At 39.1% G+C, this 25,758-nt stretch overlaps 1 protein-coding gene and 1 long non-coding RNA gene across 2 annotated transcripts in view; both read right to left on the bottom strand.

The window, feature by feature from the left end:
* mmp17a (matrix metallopeptidase 17a) overlaps nt 1-10,279 on the bottom strand; it is an 80,678-nt gene extending 70,399 nt beyond the window's left edge. The window contains exons 1-2 of the mRNA XM_056404407.1: nt 10,176-10,279; nt 9,822-10,041 (exon numbers count right to left, since the gene is read on the bottom strand). Of these exons, the coding sequence (XP_056260382.1) occupies nt 9,822-9,956 (135 nt within the window). The 5' untranslated portion in view covers nt 9,957-10,041; nt 10,176-10,279. The remainder of the gene's footprint in view (nt 1-9,821; nt 10,042-10,175) is intronic.
* Nucleotides 10,280-13,565: 3,286 nt separating this feature from the next.
* Nucleotides 13,566-25,758, bottom strand: part of LOC130187053 (uncharacterized) — a 44,199-nt gene continuing 32,006 nt past the window's right edge. Inside the window, exon 3 of the long non-coding RNA XR_008830380.1 lies at nt 13,566-19,976. This is a non-coding gene — a long non-coding RNA (uncharacterized LOC130187053). The remainder of the gene's footprint in view (nt 19,977-25,758) is intronic.

The raw sequence follows: 25,758 nt of genomic DNA on the forward strand, positions 1-25,758 counted from the left end.
GCACTGATTGATCAAAACATATCACAACAAGAATCTATATTTTTTCAACTGAGAGGAGTGTTACTTTGTTCTTAGTATCTGAGGGTCCAAATTATATTCCATCTAAAGATGTCAAGCAGGGTGTGTATGTTTTGCAGCACATCTCCAGTCTGTGTTACAATATGTCTTAACACCCAAATAAATCCTAGCTGATGAAAAAATTAGGTTTTTCTGATGCAAGATGGAGTGTGAATTGTAGAATGGGGAAAAAGTTCATTTTTTATGATTTAAAAAAAAATTCATTTACATACATGTGAAGATCTCTATTGAGAATAAATCCATGAGCCTGAACCCTCTGAGATCACTTCCAGTGTCTTATTCTAATCTAATCAGCAAATTATGAGTAACTAATCAAGGTCAAACAGAATTCTATCTTTCTTATGCAATAATTCTGGCTGCCTGCCACAGCCATGATCTTGAACTCTGATGTAATTTCTACTTTACTCCAGTAGAGTTTACAGTCTGATCACTAAACTGCTTGATCTTTTGTGGGGGATATGTAATTAGTTTAATTGTCATTTAGGGAGATACATACTGAGAAATAACTCTTTTTGTTTGTCTCCCATGGGCTGGAGAGAGAAGAAAACACTGCAGATACCTAATTAGCCAATGAATAATTGCTGAGCTAATAGGGACCTCAAGATACAATCTTGAACGTAACAGTCACTCTCCAAATTAATGTGGCTGTGTATTATTCTGTGGGACAAAATGATTGTGCTCTCAGTAGCACTGTCTGATTTTTATGCGTTAATGCTTATTGCATCCAAGCTTTTTATTATAATTCTATGAGCACACTACTTGCAGACATTGGCCAAACACTCAATGTCTCCCAGTTGTGCAGTTTGTCTCTCTGCCTGTCTCTCTCCCTCGTCTTCATTTTGCTCAGGCACACAGACAAATGTGCCCTCATTTTGAGAGCATATAGTACTGAAAGTTAATTCCAAATCACACATCAAACGCTCCTGCAGTTTTCCTTTCTCTTTTTCTCCTTTTATTTTGCACAAACTGTCCTTCAGGTTGATATGAAATAAACTAAAAACCAGCAGTGCCCATCACCCCTGTGCCAATGTCGGATGAAAATCAGTATGTGTCTTGCTCCGGAGAGGCAACAGCCTTATTCTTTATCCTTGCACGCATACAAACACACTGCATTTATTACAATGCTACCAGTTTCAGAAGACGAACTTCAGAGGAATTCTGATGTTTGTTTGGGGTTTCCTTCAGTTCAACTGGCGGGCCTCTGGATTATTTTAACTTTAACATGCAAGCAGCACAAGTTCAGAAACCACCATAATTACAAGATCTGGTCAGTCCTTTGAATAGCATTGGCAAACAAAACCTTGATCCAGTGTATGACTAGAGAGGTACGGGATGCCTCGGTTAAAATGAGATGACCACATGGAGTTAATTTGGGGGTTTTCTACATGGGAAGCCTGAGAGTGAGCCAGCATGCTTTTAACCCACAGTTACAGTAAGTCATGAAACCACTAAGAGCCAATGGGAGACTGGAAGGATCAGATGCTGCTGAGGAAAACAGTTTGGTCCAATAAGCTCACCTACTAAGACTAAGACAGAAAAATCAGAAATTTGCAAATGCATTATTTTTGTCAGATTTATAAAGCCATGCATATGCATGGTTCTCTTTTATAAACCTCAATCATTGTGAAACTTGCACAGGCCTGATTTCCCCTCCCACAGTTTGCTATAGATGGATGTACATGCCTTCAAGCAGTGGTTTGCATATAAAATACCTCTATCTGTTTCTCTGGTCTCTCAATGAAATATATTTTCAAAGAATTGCATTGGCTAAGGTTTCAATCAGCACCAGAGCATCAATCTCTATACATGGCTGTGGGAATACACCCATAAGGCTCGATTTCCATGTTGGTGCAATGACCAGCACAAGCTACACTCTGACAGTTTATTTTCCTGACCTTGAAATTCGCTTTGTCCATTTGTGCCAAGCACAGCACATGCAGAGAGGTGCATACAGGTGGGAGGTTGATTTAAATGAGGCAGTGCAAAACGAGTCACAGGTTTTGATGGAAAACGTGTCTTAGACATTGGACTGAGAATAGATATCTCAGACTCACATCTGTTTCTGGTGCAGAGTCAATCCACTGCCAATTTTTGATTTTGTCTACACGGGCAAACTAAATACTTGCAGCAAATGTGGTGGAATAATGAAATAATGCTTCAAATGTAAATGAACGGTATTTGCCACAGTATCTATATAGTCCACAGCTACTAGTACTGTTTGAGACTCTTCTCCTTCAGTACATTAAAGCCCTGCAGCCATCTGAATGAAGCAGGACAGGTGTGTTGATAAATTTGATGCTTCTGATTCGAAAAGAGTACAGTGCGTTGCAGTATGCACAACCACTTTGATTAAATCCCATGCAAATGACACCAGGCTGCTACAGAATAACCCCACATGTTTATGTGCACGTTGTTGGATTGCCAGGACTCATTGATTCTGTGCATCATTGCCACATCACAACAAGAAAGATACGATGTGACCATTTAAGATGTGACACACAGTAGCATTATGAGTGAAATAGCTTTGGACTGATGGGAACAGATAGTCATCATAGAATTTTTTTTTTCTACCTACTGCACCTACATGAGCTGAAATAGCAGGTGTGCTTAGAGATGCCCACACAGTCCATGTGCCACTTTTTTTGCAGGTTGTTGTGCTTGGAATAGGGCCCATAGAGTTATTAATTAATTAATTCATCAATTCTGTGGCAGCAATACTGTATCTCAGTTGACATCATGTTTCTAACTGTCGTATCAAAATTGAGTTTTGTGTTTTACAATAGAGGATAAAAGGAGAAGCACCTGAACACGGGGAGATGATGAAACAGTGTAAAACACAACTGCTCTAAGAACAAGCTTAGTTTGAACTTTATGAACACAGTTCAAATTTCTAGGTGTGTACTCACAGATATACACACTCCAATCCACTTTACTGTATTACACTTGCTTGATCTACAAAAAATGTATATATGAGACATTGTCAGTGTGCATTCTGCCCTTTTATACCAGTTTATGTGTGTGATATTGCATCTGTACGGTTTTTATGTGTGAGCATCTTTCATAAACCTGGCTTCTGTTGATTACAAAAAAAAATTACTTTAATTAGTGTTTCAAATTTACACTGAGAGTATGTGGCCATAAGTCTTGTAAGATTCATTTAACTATTATATTCTCTTGTACTCATGAGTCAATATGAGAGTCCCCTGCAGTCAATCAAGTTCAGGATTCATGCCATCAAACTTTATCTTGAAACCAATGTGTTGTCATTGCCTGAAAAAGTCATGCAGAAATCTTGCAGCTGCCACACATCAGTCCCACACCGCCATGCTACAGTGGTGCCCAATGAGGTGTCAGGGCTCTTGAGACCCTTGTTGGATTGGTTTCTGAGGAAATCATAAACTCCTCAGTCTTCTCAAAAACTTGCAAGTCTCGGGAGAACTTTTAGGCTTAACAAGGCTGAGGTGACAGATTGGATAAGAGTGGAGTGAATGACTGGTTTCCCTCTTCCCGAGAAGCTGACAATGCGCTATATATTACATTCTGAACATTCGTTTTCTGTCAATCTCTGTGGAGAAATATACTCCCTCCAACATTCAAGCCCTCTCACACATGACATTGTTCCTGAAATAATCTCGTTGCCCTGAATACGAGTCCCACGATGCATTTCTACAGACAGAAGGTCACACTGCTTGATGGAAGTGGGACAGTGGTGCTAAAAGTATCCTAATGATCCAGGCTGGGAGTGTAATAACAGATATACATGAAAACGAGGATAACAGTGTTTTTCTGGTGTGGTTTTACATTCCTGCATGCATCATTGTCTACCTAACTATTTCCAACAATTAGTCTTTGTGGAAGAATCCTCTTCATTTGGCATATGTCTTCTCTTGACCCATAGCTATTTCACTGCAGCAAACCCTCCATCTTACTTTCCCTTGACTGTCACTGCTTGCAGTTTTCTCTTTGAGCCCCCTCTATCCCTCGCCCGCAGGGTGTAATCAGAAGAACCATGATGTGTGGTAGAAAGAAAGCCTCCTACGAGAAGTGCAGGAAGGAAATAGAAGAAGAGAGGCTGAAGGGACTGAATATAATGCTGGTGAAATGCAAAAAAAATTCAGGCAAACACTGTGCTACTGAGCGTGGTGTTAATGATGACAGCCAGACTGGTTGTATGCGAAACTGGGTTTGGACAGTAAATTATTTCACAATTACATTTTTCAGATCAAACACTGAATTATTAAAATTAGCATTTTCCAACTTGCAATCCACACTAAAAGCTCCTGAACCATTGTTGAGATGATTAATGGTACTTGAACGAAATGAGTTGGGATTCAAACCAAAGCATGAGTGGATGTTATTGCATGAGTGTGTTTGAAAATGGGATTTTATTTTGGTGTTGAATGCTCTTTGAGTCACTGTTATGCTTCTCTTAAGAACACGAGCTGCACTTAAATTATTGACCTAATTACTGAACATATTAAGGGTTTTCATGAGCCCTATCTATGACCATGGAAAAATAACTCAAACAGATTATAAATTGCATCAGAATTTATCAAAGAAGACACAACAATTTGAGGATTTTTGGGTTCAAACAATACAAAATAAAACAGTTATGCTCCTGATTACTGGACTTAAATTACTTTGTTTTTTTATGTCTGTTTTTTCGCTCCTTAATGCAATTTCAAGGCCTGATAAGAAGTCATAATTTTTGATATCTAACAGGGGGGGTTGTCAGTGACTGCTGAAGGCATGGGAGCAGCCGAAGGGTAGCGACTACCGCTCCAGTGAAATTGATGCCAGATGGTGCTCACATTGGAGAAATTAAACAGCAAAATGAAAGTTAGAAATGGGTTGGTGGGGTGTAGTCACACACACTCGCACAGTCTTAATGTTTTAGGATCATCACTCAAATGTGTAATGGTTGTGTTTCTTTAATGAATAAAGCTCCACAGGTGGCTGAGTATACAGTAATTTAGGTAATTTATCAGATGCTAATCTGGTCAGCTCCCTCTCGCTTATCAAAAGGGAAGCCCTGATTGTTCAGGTGAGCAGCTCCTCTGGGAAACTCGGCAGTTCTGTTTCAGTGGAGAAAATTCTCCTCACAAGAAACAGAATATGATGAGCAGAAAACACAAGGCGTATTAGATTTTAGTCGTTATGACTCAGTTCCTCAAGTGCTGAAATTGCACAATGCAGTAGTATATCAAGCCAGAGAGCAGCAAAGCTATAAAATGAATACTTCTGATCAGTGCTTGAGTGTGTGGTTCAGTTCAATTGTGGTTGTTATGAAGACGCATGCCATCTATAAGATTCACAATCTCAACTAAATGCCAAGTGATGGAGAGCTGCAGCTATGAAGTGTAATGGTTCTCGGTGGGAGCAATGATAGAGATCAGAAGATTGTTTTGTGGATGTGTGTGTTTTTTTTCTCATATTTTTTCTTTTTCTTTTTGTGTTTCAAGTTCTGAGTGGATAGCAGTAATGATCAGACACACGCTGGCAAACGCACACACACATACATATATCCACTGAGAACAATCATCTGATCCTATCTGTACCTTACAGCCTTTCCAGTGGCACAGAATGATGCTCTGAGTGTGTCCACTGGCTCCCCGGGGACTTGAAATCAGTCATTGGCCAACTAATCATCATCGGAGCTGTCTGCACTGATACTCTCTTTCTGTCTTTCATGATGAACTAGGAGCTGTAGTTAGATTTCACTGCCTAGATAAATTGTCTTTGCTATCAGTGATCAAACACAGGAATCTCTGTTGTTACAATGAATAAAGAAAGAAAACTTTTTTGTCTCTCAATTAATTGAGAACAGCGGGTGTCTAAATTTAATCTTCCTCCTTTATCAGGTACATCCTCTTCCAAAGAGATACTTCAGTGAGCCCTACTTTGTTCATGCTTTCTCTTCTAACAGGACTTTTTAGCATATATTATGATCAAATATTTTAGTGGGATAGATAGGAATATGAACTGAACTTTTGCTATCTGCACCCCTCCCCCTTGATCTCCAAAGTAACGGAGTCACATGCAGTCTCTGAAGAGCAGGCAGGAGGAGCAGGAGGACACTCATTCCCTGAAGCTTCATGAGCTTCTACAAAGAAGACTCTCTTCTCTGCCTTCTCTTGAGGAAAGACGAAAGAGTCTGTATTTCTTGGCACCCAAAAAAAAAAAAATGGAACAGTGAGACCTGTCCTGGACCTGCGGGCACAGTACAAAGATCATTCCACATGCTTCCTCGTAAGAACTGGTCAAGCTGGGTGACTGGTACAAAATGATAAACTTGAAAGGCACTTTCATGTCTTTGTGGTTTCTAGGCACAGGAAGTTCCAACATTTTGCCTTCACAGCAAGTTACTTTTCAGATGCTCCATTTTTCAAAGTATGGACACACTGAGAGATACACTGGGGTGCAAGGGAATTCTTCCATCGAGACAACCTCATCGATGGTCAATGGTCCATGTTGCATCCTCCCAGAAAAATTGAAAAAAAGTGTATAAAGCCGGATTTTGGTGAAATACTGATGTGAGGAACAGTCTGAACATACCAGGGGGACAGCAGAGAAGCAGAACATACTATGATAATGTTTTTTGAAGTTTTGAAGTACAGAGGTTTTTATTCAACATTTTTTTTTCCCCCACAGTGAAAACTCATCACGAAAGCTGCTCTTCTTGTGCAAGAAAGAAACTACAAATACATTTCAGCCACTATGCAAGCCTACAGATTTTAAGTGTTTGATACGGAAAGTAGAGATTTTGGTTTGGATATACAGATATCAAACTGGAAATAACTATTAGAATTAATCATACTTTAGATCTACTAAAGATCCAATATTTGTCTTTGCTCTGGTACAAAGATTGTCAGATCCAACATTATATTAACATTATATAGATACCTTTACATTAAAAAGTAAAAGTAATGTTCATAATTTTACCACACAGTGTGAAATTATTGTTTTACGGGGTTTACTAAGAAAACCATGACTTCTACAATACAAACTGTGTGACCCGCACCAACAGATATATTTAGCTCAAGACCATTGAACTAATGTGCACATTTTCAGATGTGTATTCATCACTGGGCTGGCAGTGTTGCTTTGCATTTACCGGCCACACAAAATGGGGCAAGGCATCACAACAAGAGTAATGGCTCTCAGACTACAGGCTGCACTGAGGCTGCAGGACTACTTTGGACTGTGTGTATCATACAGCTCTATCTCAAAATACAGGAAAGCTTCCACCTTGAGTATTATTTTCTCTGTCATGGTAAATGGAAGAAAATTGCTCCTCTTATAACAGCTTTTCATCGGGTGATACTGCTGTGTTTGTGGTGTCAGAGTTCACCTAAATCTCCAGGAAAGAAAATAAAAAGTTTGTGCTAGAGCTACTGTACGAAACTATCCACAACAGTAAAATATTTTATCTTTACTGGATGATGTGTCAGCTGAAATGCATTCATGTACTTTCACGACTGTGAAGTCTACAATTAAAGAAGAGAGATAACAATGCCCAGTAATAATTCCTGGCTGATCAGGGTCCAGCAGACACTGACATGGCATAACTGTCTTTAAGAGGTCTGACCGACAACAGACAGATAAACTGTAATTTTATTTCTTTTTGAACTTTCACTTAATGTTCACTGAAAGACTAAATGATAATCCTCAACCTTACTGATTTGATTTTCTACTGTGCTGAATCCTGTCTATTTGAAATGCAAAGTGAAAAGAGAAGTAACCCGACAGATACACAAAAAACAGCAAGTATTCCCATAGGTTGAAAATGAAGAGCGGAGTTGCTTTTTTTTTTTTTTTTCTTTTCTTCTTCCAAAATGATCGGATGAAGCTGGGAGACATATGGTTAGTACTCAGAGGTAGCAGCATAGTTTTATATTACAACCAGAGAATAAAATAAGACAAGAAATTAAAAGACCAAGGATGGGAGAGCTCTGTTAACGTACTGGCCTGTTTTAAGGCTTTGGTTGTTTGAGGCCGAAGCTACACAGTGAGGATGAAGTGTGTATAGGTCCTGATGAAAACCCTGTCAGATGCGGCCCAGCTGACCTTTTGTAAAACCAGAAAAAATTGATTTAGAGCTAAGATGCAACAGACCATGTCCTGGTGTCAGGGTTGTTGGCATCCACCTCAGCATCGAGTCTGGGTATTTCACCCTGATAAAAAACATAAATAATCTAGGCTTGGTGGGGCTATTGTGTGTGCTGTTTTGTTTTAAGGACGACTTCTTAGGTTATGCAATTACTGTACAAATTTCGGTAGCCTACATAATTTGTATTTAAGTTCAAACTGTCTTTGTCTCGCCCACACGCAGTCTTAGTTAGATTAAAAATGATGGCCCATACAAGCTCACAATCAAAGTGTTTGGTGTGTAAGATGTGTCAGAAAATAGCAAGACAAAAGAAAAAAGACAGACGCAGCAGTTCAAGGTGAAAGAAAAACCTGAAGCAAAGAATAAATAAAGAAATGGAAACTGATCCATTTTATTCCTTGTTCTAGTCTTCAAGAAAAACTTAATCCCCAAGCGCAGGTTTGAGAAAGAAGAGTTTGAGCGCTGCAAGAAGACAAAGACAGAGAGACAGAAGTTGAGATGAGCAGCAAAACAAAAAACGGATGTTGCCTTGAGGAGTGAATCTGGACAAAATGCAGCTTTAATGGGGTTGAAATTCTAAAGATGATGATGAGCTTTTGCAAGTCAACAAATTTTTCTCATATCTACACACAACATTCAAAATGTATTCATCTATCTGGATAAATGGAAAATATATATACACACATGCAGTATAAGCTTATGTCAGTTCATTTACAGCTCTTGGTTTTTGTGCCATGCTCCTTTAACCTCAGTCTTGACTGCATTACATATATGCTGTGGGTGTGTGATGATGATGTATCGCCACTGACCACTTTACAGTCTGCCTGGGTGTCAAAAGGCTTGCTTCATTACTCATGCAAAACATAAACTTAATAATATAATGCATTATATAAAATTCACTCTTAATGAGATGTTTTGGGGTGATCTGTTACATCATCTGTAAGGGCTTTTTTTCATAAGCAGTCACAGTTCAACTTGATTAATTTATGTCTTTTAGATGGTAAATTCCCTGCTATAATGAATTTGTTTAGTTGAATTTGCTGCTCAACCATAGACATGATCCTCTATGTAAAGGCGTCAATTGTCTGAACTTGGTCTTCCAGAGTCCTGACTGACAAAATATCCTATAAATCCTCATGGATTTAGTATATCCCAGTGAGCTCCAGTCACCTTATTAGCACAGGATATGTACTATGTCAGCACACTTTGGAAGAGGTCGATATGATGCCAATGGAAATCCTCTCACATGCATTCATTTCTTACAGCCCACTTTATTTATTTATTTTTTTCATTTTATTTTTTTGAATGAGGTTATTATTTGACAATAATAAGCTCCTATCCAAATTTGTATTTGTCGTCATGCATTGTGCCGTGGGACTCTGCCTCGTGCACTGGACTGCAGAGCGGTGTTAACATTCAGAGCAAGTATTTTGAGAAGACTGCACTTGCTCTTTCCTGGATGTTCAAGAGTAGCCCAAGTAGGACAGGAGAGAAAACCTGCCACCCCACTGCCCAACAGTATGCTAGGGTGAGACAGAAAAAGACACACCAGCCCTACATTCAGTGGTGCTATCAGGTAGAAAAACTTCCAAGACCCTTTTTCATAAGTAGGTAGAAAAGGTAGAAAACTTACCACCCCCATGTCCAGCTGCTCGGTAGTCAGGGAAGGAGCCGCTCCAGTCACTGGTAAAAACCACAATATCTGCACCAACAGCAGCATCTCCGGAGAAATATTCCTCATCCACTTGTGAAGAACCAGAGAAACCATGATGCCCTATGACAGGCTGCTCCTGCAGGGCTCAGACACCGACCCCGACAGCCGCATCCACGGGATAAATCACACACCGACACTCCTGCAAAATTTGTCCGAATAAGTCTACCTCACTGTTGAGCGTAAACACATAAAACACATTAAAACCGGTGCCGGTAAAAACACTTAAGACCATTAGGGCAGTTTATCTCCCGCAAAACTACACTAACAACTTACACCTAAGTGTTCATGGTCTGAGATAAACTGCGTGTTCTTGGCTTATATCAAGTCCATCTGAGGTACAATCCCTGGAGCAAGAAGCGAGAGCTCCTCTATCGGCGGTTGCGTCTCGAGCACTGACTGAAAGCAGCTGTGTGCGGTTGTGTCGCGAGCAGCAAAGATCAGCCTCAAGCCTGCCACAACAGCCTGTTCAACTTCCGGACAAAATTCCCAAAATAAAAGTCTCTCTGCTGGACGTAAAAGAATTACAGGTAACGAATGATAGAGTCGCAATATAACTAAACCTTTCAGGCTTTAAGTCCCTATATCAATGTAAAATCACAGATAACGCTTCCAAGCACGATTGATGACGTGTACTGACATATAATAACAACATGTTTGACTGCTATGATAATTATTTAAATTAATAGTGCTGAAATGATTTAATCCAGTTTTGAGGGTGATTGTACTTGTGTCAGCTACATTATACTAAAGTTGCTGATTATGATAATGAGAATATGAAATATTATTACTACTGATATATATCAAATACATTCACTTTTCTTTACTGTTTGTTCTCAGCATAAGCACTTGGGAAACATCACTTCAGATTGTTATAATCTGTGATGGACATGAAGTGCTTTTGACATTTATTTACTAAATGACTAAATTAATTAATTAGTCAGATTAAATTAAATTGAACCATTTAAATTGTCGCCTGAATTAAACACACCGTTGATTAATCAGATTTGTACTTGTTGTAGTTAATTATACTTTGGCCAAGGAATTTCACAGAGCTTAGAGAAGACTGTTCCTGACTGTTTCATTCCCATATGATGTTTTTACACATGGCAAACACATACAGGTCACGATTTCCTTGATCTCATCCACAAATATAATGTGAAGAGTAACAAATAACAGAACACATGTAAGAATAACTCATTAGACCTGTAACACCATGCCCAGCAGCCTTTTATATAATGATTTTAATACTATAAAATAATCAAGTTTCAATGTTGTCAATATATCATCAACTTCCCGCTCCAATTCACTGCAAATGTTAGTTTGTGCTTTTACTTTGAAGTTAGATTTTCAAACTTCCACTATCGTGCTACTTGAGTTTTTTCTAACTTTATTTAAACAGCTGTGATAGAATTTGAATTCGGCTTCAGGCGCCCTTTATTTGGCCTTTAATCATGATTCATGCACAAGATTAAACAGTTAATGAATGTGATTAAAGAATGGTCATGTTGTTACACTAGAAAAGTGATGTAATATGATGGTGGAAAATACAGTAGATGACACATCAGTGCTTAATAACTGCTGCTACTGCTGACCAAAAATGTTGGTTTCATAATAAGAAATACTGCTGTTTCCCCCCAACAAAACAGTTTTGTTCAGTAGTTTTAGTGGAGATTTGTTTGACGGATATGACTCACTGACAGATGTGATTGCTATGCCTAGGGTAAAACAAACTCCTAAAATCCTCATTTAAAACGAATGAAGTCAAAGGTAGCCTAAGGAAGTCTAAACAACAAGTGATTACATTTTTTTTTTCAGTTTAAAAATATAGCACATCATAGTATGACAAGGAAGACTCTTCAAGTGGAGGAAGCAAGTTCGAGCCCCCAATACGGCAATTATCCGCCCTCATGAAATGTCCTCCACCTGAATCCTTATTAGATCTGGTGGCGCTGACCTGAAGATGACCCTGCACCAGTGCACTCAGACCTCCCTGTGGAGGGTATGTGTAAAAAGAACATTTTCCGGTGGGAATTTTAAACAGTAAAACATTATTGTTAGAGCTGTTGAGAATCACCGTTAACTGCCTCCACAACACCAAGGTGAATTATCTATTTAAATCTTGAATCATACGCAGATTCACACACGCAACTTGGCAACCACCCACATACAGGCACCCACATGCAAGCACCTTAACTATTCTGTGCCTGCTTTGATAGACAGCCTCCTTAACCTTACTGCACTGTCACTAATGATTCACAGCACTCCGTTATTATACCACAGCCTCATGGCTCGACTGCAAAGAAATGCATAATGAGTGCATGGGCATGAGTACCCACATATACAAATTAAGCTTATCCAGTTGATCTCCTGCTGAAACTATTACATTTCCATATCAAATACTTTTCTGTGTAATTTTTAATAGATATGTTATTATTTTCAACTGGCAGGTCTAGACAAGTTGTGACGTGACTGTTTGTGAAATTAAAGTCCAGGAGCCCCAGAATCTACTGGGGAAACACTTAAAATGAACTGACACCCAATTAAATACAAATATTAGCAGGAGGTTGCTCCTTTATGTGGAGAAAGTGCACATTTCTCTGAAATGCAAAGCTTTTGTACCCCTCATTTCTCTTCTATTTTCATTATATTTGAAACAACACCAGAGAAAAGCAAAAAATGTGCTGAACTGCAGAGATAATCTACATGAAAACATTACAGCGAGGAAAACAATGCATCATACAACCCTGTCAGCCCACTCCTTGCTTCCTCTGAAGAAAGATTGAAACAATTATTAGTAAATCTTATGTTAATTATTACCAACATTCACCAGGTAACCCAGAAACATTTCATGATCAATCAGTTGATCAATCGGTCAATCCACAAAAAAGCCATAGATGCAAACACTTCCTCAGCTGGTCCCATTATTTATTCCGATCCATTACATTCCTAGAGAAATTTAGCTCATTTTCTTTGGTCGGATCATCTAATCATAGGGAAACTCATTGCCCAGTGTGAACGTGGACTGAATTTAGTTTTTTTGGCTGCTATTGTAACACATGCAGTGTAATATTTATTGTAGCACGTGGTGGCAGGTTGGCTGCAGACTTCTTGCATTGCTGAGGCTAAATCCTGAGTAAAAAAATATCAAATATCTTTCTATACCATCAAACCATGTTCCATGATATCACTGAATAGTGATGTGAATGCTTCTGTGTGGCGGAGTGGGATGTTGTTTGATTATGGAGACAGTGTTCGATTGTAATTGTTAATAACATAATTCATACTTGATGTATTTTGCATTCACACTGTCAGCTCTACTTAATGGGCTTTCCCATTAGTCAAGTTAACATTGTGATGTCAAAAAAAAACACCGTGTGTGTGCCTGATATTATTTTGCATATAATGCTACACAATCCTAGTCGCTTTAAAAAAAGTTGCAACTCATCACTTTTCTCACGTTGGTGAGGATTATCTGAAATAATCTTCAAAGGCATAGACAGCTGAGCACCCAATATCATGACTATGATGATGCCTCGCCTCACCTTCTTGTGTGTGTAAACAGCTATAGCGGAATGAAAATGCCCAAGGCTAACCAGGTAACATCCTCCATAATTTGTTATTTTTTAAAATTATGGAAACACACACTAAATTATGCTGTTTGCACAGCTTGTTTATTTTCATGAATTTTCTCCAGAAGTTGGTGTTTGTGGTACAAACAATAAATCATACAATAAAGGAACATCGGAAAAGATTCGATAAACAAATAAAAAATTTGAAAACAGAAACAGAAGGGTAAAGGCATGTTTATAAAGGAATGTTATGCAGTATCATGACCAACAAATACAAGTAGGCTCTGCAGTTATAGGGACTTGAAGCAGCACCAGCTTCCTTCCCACCCAACACACATAATTGTTATTGTTAAAACACACGACCAAGCTGAGTGTAGCAGGGAGCCAAAGGGAGGTATTTAAAAGGGATTAAATGTGAAAACTGATTTGGTTTGAAGATTGGCTGTAAGATATGCAAACTGTTCCGAAGATTAGGGGCTCTAACTGCAAATGTGCTATCACTCTTAAGGGAAATGAAAGCAGACAATATTGGCAGATTTAAAATGTTACGAGTCATAGTAGCACTATCTATTGCTGTAAAAGAAGAGAAAAAAGAAAAAAGAAAGATAGTCTAGTCATTTGTCAGTGATTGAATCTGTGATTGTGCAGGGACAAAGATTTTACCTCAACTTTGCGACTTTATTTAATTTCTTTTAATTATTTATCATTTCAGTAGGTTGCATAACTTGGCAGATAAAACTGGAAGAACATATTTGTCCCCGGTGTCACCTTAGACACAGCAAGTAAACATCATGTAAAAAAACACATAACAGTATACATTACACCGCAATGCAATACAACGCACATGCATAAACACTCCTAAAGTTCCTTGAGCACGTTGTGAAAAATCTCTCCCTTCAAGTCATGTCATTCACCAAGTTTCCAGAACGCCTCAGTATTGACTAGAAACACACCTCAGATCTCTTGGCATAAAATACCATGCCAGTCATATGTGAGTGCCTTGGGGGTCAAAGCAAATATAAAACAATCGTTTTGTTTTGTTTTTTTATTTGTTTATACAGATGGAGGACAGGGATTTATTGAAAGGCTTCTTCCACACTGATCCCTAGAAACCAATTCACACTGTCTTTTTCAACTTTTCTTTTCCAAAAGATTGTGCATTTCTGGGCATATACACATTCACTCTTGTGCAGAAGCAAAGTAAAAATACACATTTTCATAAAAAGAAAAGTGTTCTTCAGTTGTTTAAAATGCCATTTTTGCCAGGGCATTAGGAAAAAAAAAATCTATGTATTCATCCCAGGATGCGTTGGGCAGAATACAGAAAAACACCCTGAAGAGGTTGTTGGTCCATCATGGGTCAAGAGAAATTCAGTTTTGATAAATGCAAATCCAACATCTGTCACCCTGGGGAAGTTTGAATGAGGAGAACTTTGTCTGCCATTCTGCAAATGCATTTATGTAAAAATGGTTGGACTTTTTACCTTCAGCTTAAAGTGCTCCTGAATCAATGAGAGCAATGGATAAGTGATAAATGTTGAAAAAAAGGCCCGACAGTAAATCAGATCTATTGGCCAAGAACTGATGTTGTATGCGCTGAGAATCTGTCATGTATTTTTATGACTTCCAGTTGTCAGTACTTGTTGTCTATGGTCAGAAAAAAAACTGCTTTATTCAGACAGAAAAGCTAAAATTATGCAGGGCTACAGAGGCACCACTTCACTACGAGGAGTACTGTACTCCTCTTTAAGTAAGGGCCTCATTTTAAAAGCCCCTCTAGAGCTGCATTCCACCACAAAATTGTTTTACACGTGTTATTGTGATGAGAGTGTGTATTTCTGTGTGTCTTCCAACAAGATTTGAGTTACACTGAACTGCTGTAGCTGCTGTACCTCCATTAACATAATGATAAAGCATTATTCGTACCACCAGCACTAGGGGCGTTTATCTATATCCTTGTCCCCTGAAAATACCAGTGTATCCACTCAAGTCCTACAATGACGGTCATTTTTAAAATCTCCCCTTGTGGGATCAATAAAGTTTATGTTATATTTTATAGGGGACAAACCTGTCAGGTTTTCTCATCACCCTAAAACAAAGACATTTTGATTAATACTTGCTGCTCACCTGGCTCCGTGCAAAGTTAACAACATCTAAAGTTTATATTTCCTTTGTTTAATCCATACAAAAATCAAGACTTCTGTGATGTTACCAGCCCAACAAGCAGAAGTCCCAACCAAGAAATAGTCAAGCACTTAACTGCCCATAAACCTGCAACTTTTTTTTGGTATTTTTACAGATCAAACAAATAAGATATAGCATGTTAATTGGTGAGTTTTACCTTCAAGCAGAACCAAGCTAGCTGCTTCCAGTCTTTATGCTAATCTAAGCTAACGGCCTCCAGCGTTGCCAGCTGTTTTCAGTGGAAAGTAGCTAAAGCCTGTAATTACATCACAATTTACATACCTGTGACATCAGCTATTAGCCATTTTCATGCTGCTATCATCTCATCAATTGGCAGCTAAATGTAACTCAGGTACTGTTTTTATGAAGGCTGTTGTATAGACTGCGGACTGGGGTGTCATGAATAGGGACACGGGGATGAACTCACTCCTCTGAACCTTTGTAAACTGTGTATTTTGAGGAAATAGGCTAGCGAAGTTAAATCATTTAAAATGGTCAGCTGAAGGTGCAGCTGCTCTCCCCCCGAGCCACAGAACCCAGTCTCAAAAGGTCTTTTTTGAAAAAAAGTTGCTAATGTTAGAAAGTCAATAAGTTGGCAAAAGTGAACATCCTCTGGTCGCAGCTTCATATCTAATTTATGAGAGTGGTATCAATCTTCTTATCTAACTCTTGGCAAGAAAGCAAATAAGCGCAAACTATTCCTTTAAATACTTCTATTTAAAGCCCATACATACTGACACAAAAGTTACATTACAAAGAGCTGCAACAGATGATACATCACAAAACAGAAAAAGAGAAATAATCATGCACCGTCTAAACATAATGTAAGGCCAGAAGAGGAAATATGTGTTTGATAGAGAAATAACGCTTGTAGCTACAGAACAGGTTTCCCTCCCTGTCTTCTGAAGACGGTGTCTGTTACTGTCAGTGTTACAGCGGCTGAAAGCAGCGAAAGCAGCCACGCACTTGCTCCCTCCTTGTTACAGTGACTGCTCTAATAGAAAACGTGCTTTGTGTTAAGAACTTGTTCGTCTCATCGGTAGGACCTCAGCATGAGCCATCAGTGAGAGTCATCAATGATTTAGATCATCAGCACTCTCCTCGCTCCTTAACAGGATCCGCAGGTGTGCCGGCACTATCATTCATCACCGAAACATTATCAATTCTCTTCCAGTTTCCTACAGTGGCATTACAAGCACCTGCCCTTCACTCCACTGTCTCTCTCCCTCTCTCTGCTTCCCTAACAATGTGTAGCATCTTTTTTATCAATCAGGCTCACTGCCTGTTAAACCATTGTGCTGAGAAAAGTGTAATTAATGACCTGTAATGAAAATGATTTTCTTTTGATAATAAGCCTTTTCTTCTGTTTAATTGGGGGACAGTAGATAAATGAGAGTCGGAGAACATGGGGAGAGAAATGACATGTGACAAAAGTTGAACTTGAAATGGGGACATCAAGGTTACACACTCTGCATCTGAGATTGTTTGGCCGCTCTGAAGGTTAAATTTCACTGCTGGACCATTAATAATAAAGGCCAATTCATACTTTACGTGTCAGAATGTCCACGAGGGTCATTTTCCGTCTGCATGCGTAAATTACGTCATGCACCCATGTCAATGAGGATCCGCTCGGACCCCTATGTGGACGTCCACGTGCAGCCCAAAAATTGTGACCGCACAGACTGTAAGCGTAGCAAGTGCACTGACTGTGCATGCTCCCGATAACAAAATGGATTCTCGTTTTGAAGAGAGGTTGTGCAAGGAGATCACATTTATATGATTCTCCTTTGAAACACTACAAAGACAAGACAGCCAAGTCATGTAGAACTCCTCGGCTTACTCTACTATTCTTGTTAAGAGGTTGCACATTATATTTTCTCTTTTTGCCTCCCTCTTGTTCTCTTCTTCTGCTTCTTGATTTTTATAGTGGTTGGCAAACAACGTTGTGGTGCATTACTGCCACCAATTGGAATGATGTGTGGATCGGAAAAAGAGCCCGACCAGAGGAAAGTCTGCAGCTGTCCACGGACGCAGGAAGTGTGTCCGTGCCTTAAGACTGAATTTTGTTTCATTCATTCAGCCTGAAATTGCACTGATGATTTCTTGTTGCTGGGCGGAGGTATTGTGTTTTGTCTGTGGTGGCGGTCGCCAGAACATTTAATATGTCGATTTACCAGTTGTTATTTCTGTATTAAAACTAAAAACAACTTGTAGCATTGATCTCTTCCACACTGGTCAACATTTTCCTGTCACTATCTTCCTTTAACGTAGCTAGATTGCTGCTCAGGAAGATGAAGTCCTCATTCTCAATACCACCTTTGCTGATTGTGTTTTGAGCTGGCAGAAAGCGGCTGTCATTGGGTAAAACATTTGATCTATTTGAATCACTGAACAAATCTGAGATGTGGGTGGAAATCCAGGGGCCTGGATCCATGGCCAGAAATGAGAAAGGTGTGACATCACATCCCCAACTAACCAAACAGGATAGTGCTGAATAGTACTGGCAAGTACAATATTTTTGAAGAGGTAATGGAATTTGAGCAATACATTTTTTGAGGTACTAAAATCCAGTTTCCCGTTTCCATTTCAAAACAGCATAAGAAGGCACACAGACCACCAGCTCTGAGTCAGCTACCTAACCCTGCAGCAAGGATAAGTGGGATGTGGTGGTTCAGCCTGACTTCCTGCACAGTGACAGTCCATTAGGTTTAGTGTCTGGAATTTCAGATTGTTACCCTCTCATCCTTTTCTGAGAAGCTGCTATGGTCCAGAGAGGTGACCTGTGCCAGTGTAACCTGTTAAATATTGGGATTTAGTTTAGCTGCTGAGTATATAGTTATCAGTTTTTGCCTTCTGGGCCTAAAGAGCTCCACTACAGGGCTCTGACTGTTTCAAAATGGAACATCACTTATGCAGTGCAACTCTAGTTCTCTGAACACAGGTGGACCTCTCTATTCCCTGCTGCTCTATGAGCTGAGAGAGACTTACATTTGGTCAGAGGGGCTAATCCCCAGGGGCTGAGCTTGCACATGCAAATTTTCACTATGCAGAGATGGAAGAGATGAGTGTCCAAGCCTTAAGAGGCTTGTGAGCGCGTGATCACAGAACTAATGTTACAGTGTGTGCTTATATTATTTTGCTTTCATGACATGCATATTGATCCCAGAACGCATTTCCATTTGTTGTTGATGGCAATAGTATGATTACATGCTTGATTAAATCTGTGGCTACAGCCCAGTGGTAGCACAGCGTAATGAAATCTGACATCCTGGCTGAAAGAGGTCTGCATGCAGACTGCCGCAGTAAAAAAGATGAATGCCTTAAGTTTCTACCATCTCCTTCCTCCCTGTTCCCCTTGGGTCTGAATGAACACCAGCAGGTAATGGGATATTTAAATGGGAGAGGTCAAGAGGTTGCAGATCTACAAGTTGTAGATATGCATCTTTCATCTTTCCCCATGTTCATGAGACTATAGTATAATTCCGATGGGTGCATGTGTACAGCAGATCTATGATTTCAGCCCCAAGACAAACAAAGGGGGACATGGCATACTGAAATCAATTTGAGCTGTATACAGCAGCAAACTAATATGTTTGTTTATTCAGGAGATTGCCCTTCGGTTTTCCATTACAACGATTTACAGTGACCTCAAATCTAAGACTTTCCATAACCTGCACTCATGTAAACTTGATGTTCTCCTCTCTTTGTGCTTCAAGTTTATTTTACAAGCTAGGACACTGCAAATATGAGCTGGACGGTTTTCCAACAAGACAGGAAATTTGATGAAGTCAAATTACTTTGCTGTTTTGGGGTTTACTCCAATGTGTGCATTATGGTCTTGTGTTTTTCTCCTATCCCCTTTCCCAGTTCTCATAAATGCAATTTTCTATGGCTTACCTTTTCATATTTTACAGCCCATTTACACTATATGTTATGTTATGTTATGTTATGTTATGATTAATTGGACAGACTCTACAGCACTTGCTTGCTTCTCTGTGTATTTGTTTAGGTGCTGTGTGGTCTATTAAGCTTCATTTATTCAGTGTTATTAAGTGTCAGCACAGGGAGGGCTAGTTAGCATTACTTGCTTTGCCTCAGTTCGACAGCGCTGTGTCTCTGACAGATAAACAGCTGCACCATAGGGGATGCAGCAAAGCAATGCATCATCGAAGCAATGGTCTAGTCACCCTGCCCTCCTTCTTCTCTGTATTCTCCTTTCATCCGCTCTTCACACATCCTGCTATTCCATCGCCGATGTCATTCCCACATTTTGTATTTGTCAGTGTGCACTGCTTGCCTTTGAAGGCCTGCTGTGTCTCGCCTGCAAGACAATAAAAAAACATTGACAACTCGTGTTTAGCAAGTAGAACAGTTCAAAGAAAAGATCAATCCTACCTCATTTGCATAGCGTCTGTATGTGAGGCATTACCTAAATACTCCAACATTACAAGCTATTCTACAACCTAAGGAGTTTCATTGCCCTGAAAAGTACTCAGATGAACAAGAATAATTGTTTGGATTTCAAGAGTAACCACTGAAAAGAATATTTAAGACGGAACAAAAATATGGAAAGGGAAACAAAACCCTGTGTTTTAATGAGTCTATTATTATTATAAGCACAGAACTAAATACATGGTCCCCTAAAAGGCTTGCTTATAATTTATCATGGTACATGGCTCTCCACACTAAAGTGCTTTCTCACTTTCTATGGAACAGACAGAATTAGGCCATGGAAACACCCTAAGGAGTCCAATTAAAGGCTCTAATATTAGTAAGTAACAGTAAAAACAGTGGGGTTAATAGCTATTTAGTTATCCAGCTTAATTACCAGCCTGCAGCTTATAGCGAGGCCTACAGAGCCGGGGTTCGCACGGTGGCATGTTCAAAGACCTGAGATTTTATCACATGCATTGTCTTTTATCCTGACATATAATGCAGGAGGTGCAGATTTGGCCAAATATTACAAATACTTTATTAACTTCCCTAATTTCCCCCTTTTTTTTTGAGTGTATGGGAGAAGCAATGAAAAAACAGAGTGAAAAACTAAATGGAGAGCAAGAGGGAAAGAGAATGAGGTAGAGATATTTTAAAGGTTGTTTTTAAGAGAGCCCATAAGGCATTGCCCATTACTTACTAAGAGGAATTTACAATGCCAAATGTTTTGGCTTTGACATTTTTGCAGGCTCTGTTAAAGGCTTGACATGTCCTCTGGGAGTTTAGCAAATGCTGATAAGGGAAAAGAGACCAGGAAGTTCTGACTGTACTATACTGGCTGCAAGCTGCGTGCTACTGTACGTGCCCTTGTCCAAATCTATGAGAGCTGGTGGAGTAACTTCCTTGAAGGATAATAGTACGGTACTTCACTGCAATAAAATGGCTAAAGAAGCTGCTCAAAAAGCTTGTTTCTGTGTTGTTGTTGTCATGGAACATTTGTCACACCAGGAACATAAGTTAAAAAGCACCTGTAAAACCTTATTTTAATAATAATAATAATAATGATAAACTTTATTTGTAAAGCACCTTTAATACAAGAAATGCAGCAGAAAGTGCTTTACAACAAAGAAATTACATTCACCAAGTGCATCACATGAAAAGACATAAAATAAAAACAATGAAGTAAATAATTAAATGCCTTATAACAGCATTTTAAAAAAGTGCAGAGCAAAGTAAAAAATTTCAGAGCTAGTTAAAGGCTAAGGTGAAGAGAAGTTTTAAGCTTTTTTAAAAAAAAAATGCTTAGAGAACTGGCTTCCCTGATATTTATAGGTAGTGTGTTCCATAGATTTGGGCTATAACTGTCAAAGGCTGAACCTCTAATTTTCCTCTGGCTGTTGCTGGGAACCCTCAATACTATCACTAACTATCACAGTGTTCTTGGAGGTATATAGTTAATCAGGGAGTTAGCACTGTAGCTTGGTCCGTGGCCATTAAGGGCTTTGTATACGAGGAGGAGGACCTTAAAATCAATTCTAAAGGAAGGAATTCATCAATTAGAGCATTACTCGTAAGTACAGCCCGTACCCTTTTATGTAATTTTTGTATCCTGTCTTTGCTTTTCTGATGTGTGTGATACAGTAGTGTTATATTATTTAACTGAATAAAACTGATAGGCATGCAGTGGAAATACAAGTGTGTTTGTCTCTTCGAAGCTCCTGGAAACAGGAGCATTGTGCAGTGAAATCTTGAACAAAGTTCATGAATGTTAAACCTGCTGTGACCTGCTCCCACCTGAATATCAACAAATTTCTAACTAATTGAAAGACAGTCAGCGACTCACAATGTGGTAATCACAAGATAAAATTTGCATGACAAGATCTCTTGGCTCTTGACTTTGATAACAAAGTATCAGAAAGGCCCAATATATTCCATGAAGTCAGGTCTACACACAGTGCGCACACCACAGCAGGACTGATATTAAATATACATTAGCAGCAAATGTCATCCAAGGGACTGAGATACAGTGAAATATATTTAGCAGGCTTAGTTTCTTACCCTGTACACTGGGTAGGAACTCTTTGCCTCTATGCTGTCTAAATCGCATCATTCAGTTTCTGCATATCTCTCAGCTTTACATTTGTACTACAAACCTTTTCCTCCACTCCAATCTTTAGGTGTTGTGTTGGCTTTCCAGGCCACTGCAGCATCTTGGAATGATGACTACTTTGCGACATGGTGCATCATTCTGCTAGAAGCATCCTAAAGTAACACTGTGACCATGAAGGGATAAACCTTGTCTACAATGCTGAGGTACACTGTGGCCCTTAAAAGATCCTCACAGGTGTTAAGGAGTCCAGTATGCCAAGAAACACTCCCACAACCACAGAAATTTTTCAGGCAAGGTTCTTAACCTGCCAAGGTGTGTTCTACTGCTGCTGTAGCAAATTCACTTCAAATTTAACTGAGTTTTGTATGCTGAGTTGCTAGGATGACACATCCTGCCCCATGTAATGTTTAGTCAAATTAAAAGCCAGTATTTTTCATGGCGGAATAAATTCTTTAAAGTAAATTCTTCTGGAACTCAATTATTAACCCTTCCATTTTTACAATATGTAAGAATGTGAAGCGATTTACATGTTTTAATCACTTTTATTGCCAATGTGTGAAGGGATTGTAACATAACTTAAAAAATGTGACCTCTCCCAACTTTCTCGGTTGGCTGTAACAGCCTGTGGACTGATTTTATGTAAAGGGACAAATTTTCGAGGAAAATCTTAAAGGTGTAATTTTTATTCTTACTGCCAAGAGCCTTGCCTCAATTCCTCCTCCACTCCCCTACGCCAACCACATCTAACACTGACTAATGTCAACAAGCCATCACAGACCAACACAAACTCCATGTTAGTGAAACTATAGTCTAGTATAGCCGTACCTATCTCCACACTTGGATTTAGCGCTGTGCCTGCACTGTTGAGTAAAATATAGTCTTAATATAGTTTATAGTCAAATCATAACAACTTGTTACTTTATCAATATGATGCCGGTCAATCACGTTTAGTCTCACGTACATCAGTATGTTTTTTTTTTTTTAAAGGTCCCATATTGTATAAAGTGAGATTTCCATGTCTTTTTTAATTATAAAGCAGGTTTAAGTTCTATATTATTACTGTGATGGTGTCGAATGCACACAGCCTGTATTCAGACACTGAGCCTTAAAATGAACCGCTGGGACTTTCGTAACTTTGTGATGTCACAACAAAGCAGTCACCGCCCTCAGCCATGCCCCACACCCAGGCCACTTGGAGCCACCATCCAACCTTGCTGGATTTGGTTTCTCTGAGTGTTTACCTAAAATCTGCTGTATTTTTGTTCGATCACTCAGAAAACAGTGAGCCAATCAGAAAAGAGGCTCTGAGCCTCTCCTCTGCTTGACTCACCGACCTGTTGTTGCTAGTGCTCCAGAGAGAAGCCTGAGAGGAGATGTAAAACTACACTGAGATGGTTTTTGGTACTTATAACCACAAATATATCTTCTTATGGATTTCAAAATTTCTAACAAAACACTGGAAAAGCAAAAAATGTGGGACATTTAAAGATATGTCAGCAGTAGGGTTCACAAAACTCACAAATCATTTTTTTTAAGTTTAAGATTTTCTTGAGTTTTAGAGCCATTCCATGAATAAATTAAAATCATGTTTTAACCTTTTCCCTAATTATATATTGATAAGAAAAAGTTACACGTTTATAAAAAAAACAGGCAGGCTCAGTGGGGATACAAGGCACTCTCCCAACAAGGTACTCTCCCAGCAACACTGGATCTCGTTATTGATACGACTGTCACTTAAGAAATCAGTCATTCTGGTCTTTGAGATTCATCCCATGCACACAAGAATAACCTGTCTTAACCTTTTTTCCCCGATTACTTATTCATATGAACACAGTTCAGATAAATGTGCCCTGCTCTGGGCTTTCTAAAATATTCCATTTCCTCTTTTGATTTCTCCCTTAAATTAACATTAATGGAATCATCAGAGTGCAAGTAAACAGAGTGCAGCATTTCTGTGCTGCTTGAATGCACACAGATCTGTTCCCAGTCTTTCTGCTGTTTATCCATCATCTTACTGTCCACTGTGTTTTTAAGCTTTAAACAACTAACTTTATTTGATGAGCCTTTATGATTTTTTTTTGACACAGGGATACTAACCGGCCATCCATTCAGTTCCTCATTTTGAAATTCCATTTAGCTTGATAAATAAATAATGTTATTCTCCACCCCATCCTCATCTCCCCCAAGTCCAGCTTATAAATTCTACTTATTTATGTGTTTGTGTGCGTGTTCAGTGGATGTGAGTGTTTGAATCAGGCTGCTCAGGGGAATAAATAAAGAGAAAAGAAGTAATATTTTTGGCTATTTCAGTCAATTGTAGCAAGAGGGAAATCATCCTGGAGCCTAGACAGACCGCTTTGTGGATTTAGTGGTTCAACAGCATCAACCACACCATAGCAACTTTTGAAAATATTCAGATCCTTTTACCTTTTTCCATACTTTGAAGTGTTCTGAAGTGTTCACATATTTGCTCTTCTTTGTCCTTGTCAGAGTGGCCATGGATGTTTATAAGTTCAGGCTTCAACAGTCTCACTCAAGGACATTCAGAGACTTGTCCCTAAGCTAGTCTACCATTGTTGTTGTAGTGCTAAAGGGCACTCCATAGATGATTTCAGAGTATGCCCTTTTTCCATTTGAGGGCCTGTTGGTCCATCATACTTCCAACATAGGGATTGTACCATTCAGGGATGCATGGCCCAGGACATTCCCCAGACGCGCTGCTTGGCACTCGAACCAGAAATCATGCTCTCATACTCCAAGTCCAAAAGTGCCTTCCAGATCCCGGTTGTGCTGTCATGTGCCATTGAGTGTTCAAAACCTTGCCACTCTCTAGCAATTTCTTGATTGATGCAATGTTACCGAAGGGCCGAGATGCCCTGCTGGAGTTGCTATATTGAGGTCTTGGTTTCTCCTCTGACCAACACTCTTTTCATCTTGTCTGTGTTAGAGAGACAGTTCTGGCAAGAATTCAGGGTTCACACTTTTTACATAATTATGATCATTACAATAATGCTGTGGCACCTTTGTAATTCCCTTTGTTTGTGATGATTTCTGCTTCATGTCAGAGGTCTACCAAGAATCCCTTACTTCAATTCATATTTTCACTCTGAAATGCATTGTAAAGTTTCCCTTCATTTAGTTACATTATACCTTTCTAAATCATATCTTGTAATCTCAACACACTTTTTTTATTACGGATATTATGTGCAGATTGATGGCAACCAATGCGGTTTCTATTAAGAAATAATCTATCAAATTGTTGAAAAAGTAAAGAGTTTGAATAAAAAATGAGGTCATTATATATAAATAATCAGTTGACCAAATTGAATGGCCAATTCTTTGATGAAGAGACTTTTAGAAGAGCTGCCTTTTGGAGAGACTCCCATTGTTAACTGACTTGAGATAGAGAGCACAGTGGACCCACAATAGTGTGTGATGCTTTTGGAAAGATAAATGTACCTTTCAGAAGGGTCAGACCTTCAAAATGTCAGTTCTTAGATTTAGTAAAGTATAACCCACTGGCAATCTTTAAGCAGCTTCTCTAAGAAGTTGTTGCCCC

This window comes from Seriola aureovittata, chromosome 18 (assembly GCF_021018895.1).
Source record: "Seriola aureovittata isolate HTS-2021-v1 ecotype China chromosome 18, ASM2101889v1, whole genome shotgun sequence".
Taxonomy (NCBI): domain Eukaryota; kingdom Metazoa; phylum Chordata; class Actinopteri; order Carangiformes; family Carangidae; genus Seriola; species Seriola aureovittata.